Source organism: Vicia villosa, linkage group LG2 (genome assembly GCF_029867415.1).
Source record: "Vicia villosa cultivar HV-30 ecotype Madison, WI linkage group LG2, Vvil1.0, whole genome shotgun sequence".
NCBI lineage: Eukaryota > Viridiplantae > Streptophyta > Magnoliopsida > Fabales > Fabaceae > Vicia > Vicia villosa.
In genome coordinates, this window is record NC_081181.1 from 158,457,498 (window position 1) to 158,469,690 (window position 12,193).

The following is a 12,193-nucleotide window of genomic DNA, read 5'->3' on the forward strand; positions in this document are numbered from 1 at the left end:
ATTTATTTGCTTTCTCTATTGAATGATGTTTGTAAACACCCTATTAATTGTCTATTTATTTGATTGTATTTCCTTAAATGAGTAAGCGTTAGCCTAATTCTTTGAGACGACAGAGAGATCAAGTTGGGATAAGTTGTTTGTGCTTGATAAGTCTAATATGTATGTCAGTTAGACTATGAGGTATCTTAGTTGTATCAGTTGGATTATCGTGAAATTATATGTGTGAAGGGACTATATGTAACTCTGAGTTATGGGATGAACTAAGATAAATTCATTGTATCAATATATGTTCCCTTATCTCTTAAATATTTAACATTTGTATATAACTTAAAGTTTCATTTTAAATAAAGCAGAAAAAGTTCTAAAACGTCAAAAACAATTGTACCTCCATAAAACTAGGGGTGGCAATTGGACTCATTCCCGGTGGGCACCCGCAAAAATTACTCACATCGGGAAGAGTAAAAATCCGCAAAATGGATACGGACATGGGCATAGGCAATTACCAACGGAAAATCCACAAAATGCCCTTAGGTTTTTATGATAATAACGTATTTAAAGAACAATTGGGTAGACTAATGTGTGTTAAAGTGTGCAGGTACAAAGATTAGTATACTGATTGAAAGTTAGTTCTGAAACTGCACTGAATACTGGAAGAGAGACTCTTAGGAGGCAAATTCTGAAGATTGAACTTTGAAGAATAAACTTATGATCAATATGATCAGAACCTAAAGTCTCCAAACTATAAACAAGCCAGCCTCTAAAGAGTCAGAATCTAGATGATCAGAAGCTAAGATTAAGACTCTAAAGGATCATAACCTGAACTCAGTCAAAGCTCAAGAACCAAGGATTTTCTGACACATCGCTATTAGACTCTGAGGTTAATTTGTCTTATTCTGGTCACAGGATAACTCAGCAGAAATATGTAGAGGCCTGGAGGTCTACAACTGATAGTTCCTTTTGTAGCAAAGGAAGTTCAAATGAGTTTACAATGGCATTAACCATTTGATGAAGCTTTGCAACTGATCTATTGATATCTCTCTTCAACGACTCTCTTGTGCTTGAAGTTCTTTCCAATGAATCTTTCATGGAACTCTATAAAAGGAGCTGCCTTGATAAGAAAAAGAGAAGTTACTCTGTTAAAACAAAGAGCACGAGATAATTTAGAACTTCTTACCATTTGTACATTATTAGAAGTTCTTAAGTCTTAGATTTTTTTTGTAATCTGTATACATATTTGATTGTATATCAAGTGTAATTATCACTATCAATTATTAGTAAGATAGGTTGTTATAAGTCCCTTGCTTATGTGCTTGATCAATCAAAAGTCTCTTTTTTGTGTACCTGGGCATTGAAGTCCATTACTTGTGTGTTTAGGCATTGGAAGTCTCTTACTTGTGTGCTTGAGCAATCTGAAGTCTTTTGCTTGTGTGCTTGAGCATTGAAGTCCCTTACTTGTGTATTTGGGCATTGAAAGTCTCTTGCTTGCTTAAGCAACTTGTAATCAAATTTGGTTATAATAGAAATCTCTTGAAAGTGCGAGGGGACTGTACTTCTCCTGAATTTTAGAAGGAACCAAGATAAATTGTTTGTGTGTTGTCTTGCTCTATTCTTCATTTTTGTTTAATAATATTCTACTACTATTAATTAGACCTAGAATCAGATTCTAACCATTGCAAGTAGAATCTGATAACAAATTTTTAAGAGAAATAGAAGAAAAATTCAACACAATTCAACCCCCCTTCTTGTGTTTTTCTCATCTTCAAAAAATCTTTGAATAAGAAAAGGAGTTAAGAATAAAGATGACTTGAGCGAGGATATAGAAAAGCTAAAAGAGCCTTCAAATATAATAAGCACTTTAGCTCTAGAAGAGACAAATCAAGTACCTGAAGTTCATGAAAATAAAGAGTTCTCCATAAATTATGTCAATAGAACTGACGCAAAGTCAACATTGATGATATTTTGCATACAATATAACGCTAAATGTGATAAATAAAAAAGATGATCACAAAGTAACATCTATTAAAATTGTAGACAAAACGAGGATTGACCAAAATGAAAAAATGCAATTGAAGCATAATTAAATTCACTTTACAAGAGACAAGTTTTTGGACTTGTAGTCCGGACACCTCAAAGTGTGGAGCCAATTGGATACAAATGAATTGTCATGCAAAAATGAAATAAAAAATAGGCTTAATACCCTTTTTGGTCCCGTACCTATGCCTCTGGGTCCATTTTGGTCCTCTTCCTTTTAAAAGTTTCAAATTGGTCCCTTACGTTGTCTAACAGAATCAAAGTGGTCTTTTCTGTCAAATAATGGGTAACGGCGTTAAAAAAGGTGGCGTGGATGGAGCTGTTGGTTAGTGGGATGTCCAGTCATCATTGTCTTCTATTTCTTCTATTTCTGAAGCACGCTTTATATTTTCCCCCAAAATCAACGCTACCCCCAAATTCAAACCTAAACGAAATTGGTTCCCAAAATCTCCAATTAAAACCTAAATCGTTAGCTAATCATGAGCTCTATGCGTGGGTCGTCATCATCAAATCGAAACCGAAGTGACTCACATGTATTTAGCAATTCTAATCTTCCATGGAAGCCTCTATGTTGTTATGGAGACAATGCTATACTTCGTAAGGCAAGAACTGTTAACAATTATGGAAAGCTATTTTGGGGTTGTAAAAATTTTAAGGTAAGCTTTAGTTTCAGAACTGATAAGTTGAATGTTGTTGAAATGTTGTTGTAATGCATACGAATTTTTGTTCTCGATATGGATAGGGACACAATAATGCTGGTTGTGGTTTTTTTCAATGGTTCTATGAAGAATCTAGAGGTGAAATTGAGCAAACCCTGATGAACGATCAATGGAAGATTGATGCAATTAGTCAAGAGATGGAAGAAGCCAAAAAACAACTTGAAATATTGAGGCGCAAAAATATGGAATTGGAGGATGCTATGAAGAACACCATCAAGTGGAAGAAGATCTGGAAGTTTCTGTTTTATTGTGTTTTGTTTGTCTTTGTAATAAAAATGTTGTAAGAGACATCAAGTTGTTGTGAGAGTGGGATAATTTTGAGTTGTATGATTTTAGCATTATTCTGAGTTGTAAAACCTCCATTATTTGGTTAATATTTAAGTTGTTCAAAATATGGTAGCTTACATAACTTGTTTCATACCAAAATATAATTTATTATAACACAAAATATAATCTGTTTAAGTTATTCAAAATGTGTTCAAACAGCCAAAACATTGTAACAGCCAAAACATGGTAGCTTGTTTCATACCAAAACATAATTTGTTAACATAATATGGTACCAAAACATAATTTGTTAACATAATTTGTCACAAAATATGGTAGCTTACATAACACAAACATTGTTAACATAACATAATCTGTTACATAACAGCCAAAACATAATAGGTCTTAATACAGAAACATTGTATGATCTAAACTTTTGTTCAAAACGCATTCAAAATACCATAAACACTACAAAATACCATAACAGTTCTTAAAACAGAAAGTACATAAATATAATAAGTCTAAATAGGCTTCTTTGTGCTGTTCCTTTTTGTTGGAGTGGTCCTCCTTGTTGTAGGTCCAACTGCATTTTTTGATGCACTCAATCTTGTGGTTGGTCCCTTTGAAGCAGGAGGCATTGTAACAGATGTTTGTCTTGGCTTCTTATAAGGCAACTTTTGTGGCCTTGTAACAGATAATGCAGGTTGAGTTTTTTGTGTTGCACTTGTATGACTCTTTTGTGTTGCACTTGGTTAACTTGTTTGAGTTGGAGTGGTTTGTGCCCTTGACTGACTTGCTTGTGTTGGAGTGGGTTGTGCCCCTGGCTGACTTGCTTGTGTTGGAGTGGGTTGTGCCCTTGGCTGACTTGCTTGAGTAGGTGGTGTCATCTTACAAGTGGACTTATTGTGTCCAGTCTGTCTGCACCTTGTACATCTAAGCACCATGCCAGTTTTTCTCATTTTCCTATCTGACCCATCAATTTCACCCTGCTCACGGTTCCTCTTCTTCTTTGGTCTTCCTGGCATTTTTTTGAATTTTGGTGGCTGCACGTCTGGGTACTCTGTTCTAACCCACAAATTTGTCCCATTTACAGGATAAATGATAGGTTCATACACAGATATATATCTTGCCTTTTTATATATTTCTGGTATGTAATCATCAAAAGTCAAGCTTCTACTCTTCATTGCAGACAGAGCATGTACACAAGGAAGACCTGTCAGTTGCCATTTTCTGCATGAGCAATCATGGTCCTTTAGGTTTACCCCAAAAATGTCACCTTGATGCTCAATGTGCCTTACTTCAAAAATAAATTCATATGACATCCTACATTCCAATTATTTGTAAAAGATTACAAGTCATATATACTATAAAATGTAAAGAAAGTAAAAGTCTGCATTAAATCAATTTCATACCTAACAATCCAATTATTTGTGAAAGAGCTTGTTTTTTTCCACTTTCTTCTTAATGTTTGGCAGTACATCCCCATCACTTAATTGTGGGAATCTCACCCTGTTTTTTGCCCACTTTTCCATGATGTATCCCCTTATTTCTTCAAGCATGGTCACTAATGGCTTTGATCTTGACTCTACAATCACACTGTTGAAAGCCTCTGACATGTTATTCAATAGAGAATCACATTTTGATGTTGTCCTAAAGTATGACTTACTCCAATATCTAGGTGGAGTTTGCATCATATGCTTGTAAGCATCTCCATGTACTTGTCTCATTCCTCTCATCTCCCTTTCCCATGCTTGTGGATAATGTGAAGTCAAGCTTCTCCAACATTGTGTTTTGATGAAGACAACTTTAAAACTCTCAAGACCATATACATATATCAAATAAGAAGGAAAAAGATGCATGACTTTATTTGATCAAACTTTCAAGGTATATGAAATTCTTGTCATATATAATCTTAGTGCTCAAAATAATTTCATCTTGCATATTAAAACTTAATAAAATAGTTTTCAAATATTTTTCTTTTGAAATTGGTTGGAGAAATGTGTTACTACATTTCTTTTACACTTAAAAATATATCTTTTATGTTTTTTTTTTTAACTATGCCAATCATGTACATTGTGAGATAATATATTGCATGGTTAAGACAATATATTATTCTAAGTCACATGTTTGTGTATCTTTAAAAAGCATGGTTAAACCAATAGATTGCATGGCTATAATTACCAATATATTGAATTTGAAGAAAAAATAGATTGGCTTTTGGATCTATTAATGAAAACGTTTTTGCTTAAAAACAATTGACCCAGTTTTCAAATTAAATATATGTTTTTTGTGTGTAAAATCAATTGGCGTTTTTTTAATAGATTGTTGCCATTCAATTTTTTTTAAAAAACGCTGAAACACGTTTATTTTAACAACATACCGTTTCATGACACCACTTCACCACAAGGCACATTATTCAGCAATTATTTACCAACAATTATCAAGTTTTACGTTGAGTTTTCTCAACACTATATATTGTATTTTCAAATTCATTTTTTTTACTAACCTCTTTCAATCAATTAAATAAAAAACTCTCTGCATATTTTTACCAAATAGAAATTTCACCAAGTGATACTTTTGAGTCATATTTTTCATATCATATTCACAAAGTATCTTGAGCACTTAAGAGAGTATATTGTTCTTGAGTTTCATATTTGAAAGAGAAGAAATCCTTCATAGGATTTATATACTACAAATTTATTTATTCAAAAATTCCTGTTTGTATCACATCTTATTTTTCCAGGATTGTTGGAATTAAGATTGTGTGAAGTGTATTCCTTGTTTTCAGGATTGTTGGAAACAAGAAGTTGAAAGTGAGAGGATTGTTCTTATTTCAACTTGATAAATCCAAGAGGATTGTTCTTGGTGGTTTGGGTGTTAGAAGATTGTAGGATAAGTCTTTGGATTAGGCTTGTACAAATATCTAACAATAGTGAAATCTCTTTCGTGTTGAAAGGGGACTGGAGTACTCTCGGATTGTGAGGGGAACCAGTATACATCATTGTGTTCTTTACTTTTCCGCAATTTACCGCTTTCATCACTATTATCAAGAAAAGAAAAGAACCATTCAAAAACCTTCAAACACTTAACCAAAAATAAGTACAAGTTTTCTAAAAACCGGATAAATCTTTGAAAACCTAATTCACCCCCCCTCTTAGGCGCACTCTTAAACTAACAATTGGTATCAGAGCAAGTTATAGGTAACTTGTTCCTAAAGATCCAGAATGGCTTCCGCAAATCAGAATCCAGTTTTTAGAGATGGTGGTAGTAACAACAAGCCTCCATTATTTTGTGGTGAATACTTTGACTTTTGGAAAATCCAAATGAAGGCTCATTTAGAAGCAAAAGGAGAAGAAGTATGGGAAGCAGTCCAAAATGGTCCCTTTGTTCCTACAACTATCGTCGATGGTGTTGAATCAACAAAGCTTAAAGTTTCATGGAACGATGATGATAGAAGGAAAGTTCTTGCTGACAAAAAGGCGATCAGTCTTCTTCATGGTGCTCTTAGTATGGATGAATTCTTCCGAATATCAACATGTACAACATCAAAGGAAATTTGGGATACTCTTGTAGAAACTCATGAAGGTACCGCTGAAGTTAAAAGATCAAGATTGAATACCTTAAGCCAAGAGTACGAACTATTCAGAATGAAGCCCAGAGAAACTATTCTCGAATTGCAAAAACGATTCGTTCATTTGACAAATCACTTGAAGGCACTCGGTAAGACTCTCCCTACCGAAGAACTAAATTTAAAGGTGCTCAGATCTTTAACAAGAGAATGGCAACCGAAAGTAACGGCGATATCCGAGAAAAAGAATCTATCAAAGATGACTTCCGCAACCTTGTTCGGTAAACTTCAAGAATATGAAACAGAACTCGGAAGACTTGAAACGCATGAAATTCAAATGAAAGATTCAAAAGATATTGCCTTGAAGACAAGAGTCAAGCATCATGATAGCAATCAAGAGGATGAATCCACTAGTGAAGAAGATAATGAGTTTATCAAAAAGTTTGAAAAATTTCTAAGAAAAGAAAAGAAAAAGGAGATCATTAAAGAGGAAGCACCAACAAGGAAGATTAAATGCTTTGAATGTGGAGAAAGAGGACATGTCAAAAGTGAATGCCCTAAACTTGAAAAGAAGAACAAATACTTCAAGAAAAATAAGGATAAAAAATCAAAGAAAGCATATGTAGCATGGGATGACAATGAAATAAGTTCATCTTCAGATGAAGAACATGTGAATCTTGCGTTGGTAGCAACCCACCACTCCGATGATGAAGACAATGAGGTTAGTAATGAATTTTCTCTTTTTGATAAAGATGTTCAAGATGCTATAAATGAATTGTTAAATGAGTGCAAAATTCTATATAAAACTATCTCATCTCAAAAGAAAATAATATCATCTTTAGAAGAGAAGGTTAAGATAATTGAAGAAGAACAAAAAGATGACAAAGAAAAAATGATTAGTGTTCAAGAAAATAGTGTTGCATGCAAGAATTGTGAATCACTTTCTTTTCAAATTGTTCAATTAAAGAGAGTCCTTGAAAGGTATGAAAAAGGACAAATTGGGTTGGAAGGTGTCCTTAGGCAACAAAGATTCCCTAATGATAAAAGTGGTCTTGGATATGCAAAGTCTAAACCAAGTACTAGTAAAACTATTTTTGTGAAGGCAAGTGAACAATTCAACAAATTGGATAAAGCACAAAAGGTTCATCATCATCCTAACAGGTTTCCTAAAAAGAAACCATATGTTCCTAGATATAAAAGTAATTTTGTTCCTACTTGTTTTTATTGTGGTATTGTTGGTCATACACCTAATGCTTGTTATGTAAGAAATTTCAGTGTGGCAAGTGGTCATTATGTGTGGGTTAAGAAGGGAACTAACTATGATGGACCCAAAGCACATTGGGTACCAAATCAAACTTAATTTGTTTTGTAGGTTTGCTTCAGGATCACTTAAAATTTATGGTATTTTGATAAGTGGTGGTTCTAAGCATTTGATGGGAGACATAAACTAACTTTCAAATCTAGTTCTAAAGTCCAAGGGTGATTTCACATATGGGAAATACCTTAAAGGAATAATTCTTGGCATTGGCAAAGTTGAAGTACTAACTTTCACATCCATTTGAAGATGTACTTGATGTTGAAAGACTAAAGAAAAATCTTCTATGCAAAAGCCAACTTTGTGACAAAGGCTTCAAAATAATATTCACCAAAGATGAATGTTTTGATGAAGTCACTCACGAGGTAAAACTCATAGGTATAAATTGTTTTTATTTTCATAAATTTCTCTACATTTTTAAAAGTCTTTTCCCATCCTTTTTGCTAATGACAAAGGGGGAGAAGATATATGTGTATGTGTATGCTTGTCTCTAACTTTTGCAGCAATAAAGAAGTCAAATTCTATATGAATCAAGGGAGATATTTGATCAAGGGGGAGTTATCAAAGTTAGGGGGAGAATTCACATAAGAACTTCTCATTTATTCTAAGAGATTCAAGCATTTCAATTTTCAATGGTTGTCATCATCAAAAAGGGGGAGATTGTGAAGTCAAGCTTCTCCAACATTGTGTTTTGATGAAGACAACTTTAAAACTCTCAAGACCATATACATATATCAAATAAGAAGGAAAAAGATGCATGACTTTATTTGATCAAACTTTCAAGGTATATGAAATTCTTGTCATATATAATCTTAGTGCTCAAAATAATTTCATCTTGCATATTAAAACTTAATAAAATAGTTTTCAAATATTTTTCTTTTGAAATTGGTTGGAGAAATGTGTTACTACATTTCTTTTACACTTAAAAATATATCTTTTATGTTTTTTTTTTTAACTATGCCAATCATGTACATTGTGAGATAATATATTGCATGGTTAAGACAATATATTATTCTAAGTCACATGTTTGTGTATCTTTAAAAAGCATGGTTAAACCAATAGATTGCATGGCTATAATTACCAATATATTGAATTTGAAGAAAAAATAGATTGGCTTTTGGATCTATTAATGAAAACGTTTTTGCTTAAAAACAATTGACCCAGTTTTCAAATTAAATATATGTTTTTTGTGTGTAAAATCAATTGGCGTTTTTTTAATAGATTGTTGCCATTCAATTTTTTTTAAAAAACGCTGAAACACGTTTATTTTAACAACATACCGTTTCATGACACCACTTCACCACAAGGCACATTATTCAGCAATTATTTACCAACAATTATCAAGTTTTACGTTGAGTTTTCTCAACACTATATATTGTATTTTCAAATTCATTTTTTTTACTAACCTCTTTCAATCAATTAAATAAAAAACTCTCTGCATATTTTTACCAAATAGAAATTTCACCAAGTGATACTTTTGAGTCATATTTTTCATATCATATTCACAAAGTATCTTGAGCACTTAAGAGAGTATATTGTTCTTGAGTTTCATATTTGAAAGAGAAGAAATCCTTCATAGGATTTATATACTACAAATTTATTTATTCAAAAATTCCTGTTTGTATCACATCTTATTTTTCCAGGATTGTTGGAATTAAGATTGTGTGAAGTGTATTCCTTGTTTTCAGGATTGTTGGAAACAAGAAGTTGAAAGTGAGAGGATTGTTCTTATTTCAACTTGATAAATCCAAGAGGATTGTTCTTGGTGGTTTGGGTGTTAGAAGATTGTAGGATAAGTCTTTGGATTAGGCTTGTACAAATATCTAACAATAGTGAAATCTCTTTCGTGTTGAAAGGGGACTGGAGTACTCTCGGATTGTGAGGGGAACCAGTATACATCATTGTGTTCTTTACTTTTCCGCAATTTACCGCTTTCATCACTATTATCAAGAAAAGAAAAGAACCATTCAAAAACCTTCAAACACTTAACCAAAAATAAGTACAAGTTTTCTAAAAACCGGATAAATCTTTGAAAACCTAATTCACCCCCCCTCTTAGGCGCACTCTTAAACTAACAGATAAGTAGCCCTTGCAGCCTTCCAAATGATCTCCTTCAACAGTTTTCCTGGATACTTTTTCCGGAAATTATTGTATAAGTGTCTTACACAAAACCTTTGTTCAACATTTGGTAGTAATTCATCCATTGCAGGAAGAAGACCCTGCAACATAAAATGGAAACTTAAACAAATTGTAAAACATTAAATATAAACTAAAATGGAAACAATATATATAGTGATGCCTTTTGCTGATCAGAAATGAATGTATATGTTCTACATTCTTCTCTACCACCTAGATCATCAATGAGGAGTTCCAAGAACCAAGACCAACTATCTTTAGTTTCCCCTTCCACCACAGCAAAAGAAATAGGTAACATCTGGTCATTGGGGTCTGTACCTATGGCTGCCAAAATCTGACCTCCACTAAGTCCCTTTAAGAAGCATCCATCTAGACCAATAATAGGTCTACACAATTTGAAACATTTTTTGCAAGCAGCATAGCAAATATATAACCTCTTGAAATAAGGCCTCTTGTCCTCAACATTTTCTTGCACTGGTGTCACATTTAACTTCACAGTTGAACCAGGATTTGTCCTTAGAACTTCATGGCAATAATCATATATTCTTGTGTAGTTTCCTAAAAATGAGCCATCAACCATATCCCTAGTTGCAAATTTGGCTCTAATTGCCTTTGTCTTATTAACCCCCACAATCCATTTCTTTTGAGCCTTCTCCTTTATATCCTTTAGCTTCAACTTAGGATTAGTTTTCAGTGAGTTTTGCAACCTCTTGCTAAGCCATTTTGTACTCATCATCTTCACATTGTATTCCCTAGAGCAACTGTGTATATCAACTAATTTCCTAAGTTGCCAAGTCTCCTCATTAGGCAACTTTCCACAATATGCCTCCCACTGTCAGCCTTCCTTACACACCACCTTCACTCTCTGCTTGTCATTTTTTAAAAACTTAAGAGCTCTACCACATTGGACAGAATATGTTTGAATTGCTTCCTTAAAGTCATCTTTTGAGTTAAAATAAGTTCCCAACTCCCATTTATAATGAGACATATCTTTCATTAACTTAAAAATGGGATACTTCTTCTTTGTTGGTGCATCACTCTCCTCACTATCACATCCACTATCTAACTCCTCACTATCATATAAACTTCCATTCTCTTCTTCACATTTCTTACTTTTACTTGTTCCTTGATGGTCAGCATAATCACTCTCAACAAGATTATCTAAGTTTTCAGCAGAATAATCCTCACTCATATCATAATCACTAAATGTAACTTCCAAAGCACTGTCATACTTGTAACTCTCATCCTCACTGTCATCAGAGCTTGTATTCTCTACACTACCACCATTCAGACCCTCAACACCAGCATTGTTCCCTTCACCAGATACATTCAGACCCTTAATACCATCATTGTTCCCTTCATCACATACATTCAGACCCTCAACACCATCATTGTTCCCTTCATCATTACCTACATTTAAGTCCTTATTGACATCTTCAAAAAGATCTTCAATGATGGAATCTACTTTAGGATTAACAACATCTAAAGGTTCTTCCTCTATGACTTCATCAACATTTAAAGGTTCTACATCTATGGGTTCTTCATCCACATTTAAAGGTTCTTCAGCATATTCTGGTTGGGATACAATATGTGCTATGTAAATCTCAACTTTCAAATGTACCCTAAAGATTTCAACCACCTTATATGCAGCCATATCATCTGTAAGAACACACATCCCAACAAATGGGTCTTTGTAATAGATAGTGTCTACCTCAGTGTAACCTAAATCTTTCAGAACACCGATCAATTCAAAGTATGACCATCTATCCACATCTACATCTAACTCAATACATTTACCACCCACATAGTCAGTTTTTTCAGAATCGACAAAGTCACCACTATGATGAATTGTCAAAGTGATAATATCATCCATTTCTACCTAAGACAACAAAACAAACATTACAAACAATATTACGCAACATTACACGCAAGGATTCGTAACATAATCACAGATTTCAAAAGGGGCAAAAAAACCCTAAAAACCAAATCATTTCAGAAAACGCAACAACATAAATACACATTCATACTAGACAACGACATGCAAACTAACCGTTTTTTGAAGTTTGGTATTCGTCTTCCTCAGAGCATTCTTCATTCTCTCTTCGTCTTCTTCGTCTTCTTCGTCTTCTTCGTCTCACAGTCTTCTTCGTCTTCTCACTT

General features: G+C 33.6%; 1 protein-coding gene across 1 annotated transcript; it reads right to left on the minus strand.

Moving 5' to 3' along the window:
• Positions 1-3,766: 3,766 nt before the first annotated feature.
• Positions 3,767-10,769, minus strand: LOC131650439 (uncharacterized). The gene is made up of 3 exons (XM_058920149.1): positions 10,197-10,769; positions 9,974-10,116; positions 3,767-4,337 (listed from the first exon to the last, which is right to left on the minus strand). The coding sequence occupies exons 1-3, from the start codon at positions 10,767-10,769 to the stop codon at positions 3,767-3,769; spliced, it is 1,287 nt and encodes a 428-aa protein (XP_058776132.1).
• Between the last annotated feature and the right edge of the window lie 1,424 nt (positions 10,770-12,193).

Coding starts and splice junctions, on each gene's coding strand:
- LOC131650439 (XM_058920149.1), bottom strand. CDS start 10,769: ATGATGAGTACAAAATGGCTTAGCAAGAGGTTGCAAAACTCACTGAAA. Junction 10,117..10,196: donor TCATTTCTGATCAGCAAAAG/GCATCACTATAT, acceptor TTTATGTTGCAG/GGTCTTCTTCCTGCAATGGA. Junction 4,338..9,973: donor GCTGCAAGGGCTACTTATCT/GTTAGTTTAAGA, acceptor ATTGGAATGTAG/GATGTCATATGAATTTATTT.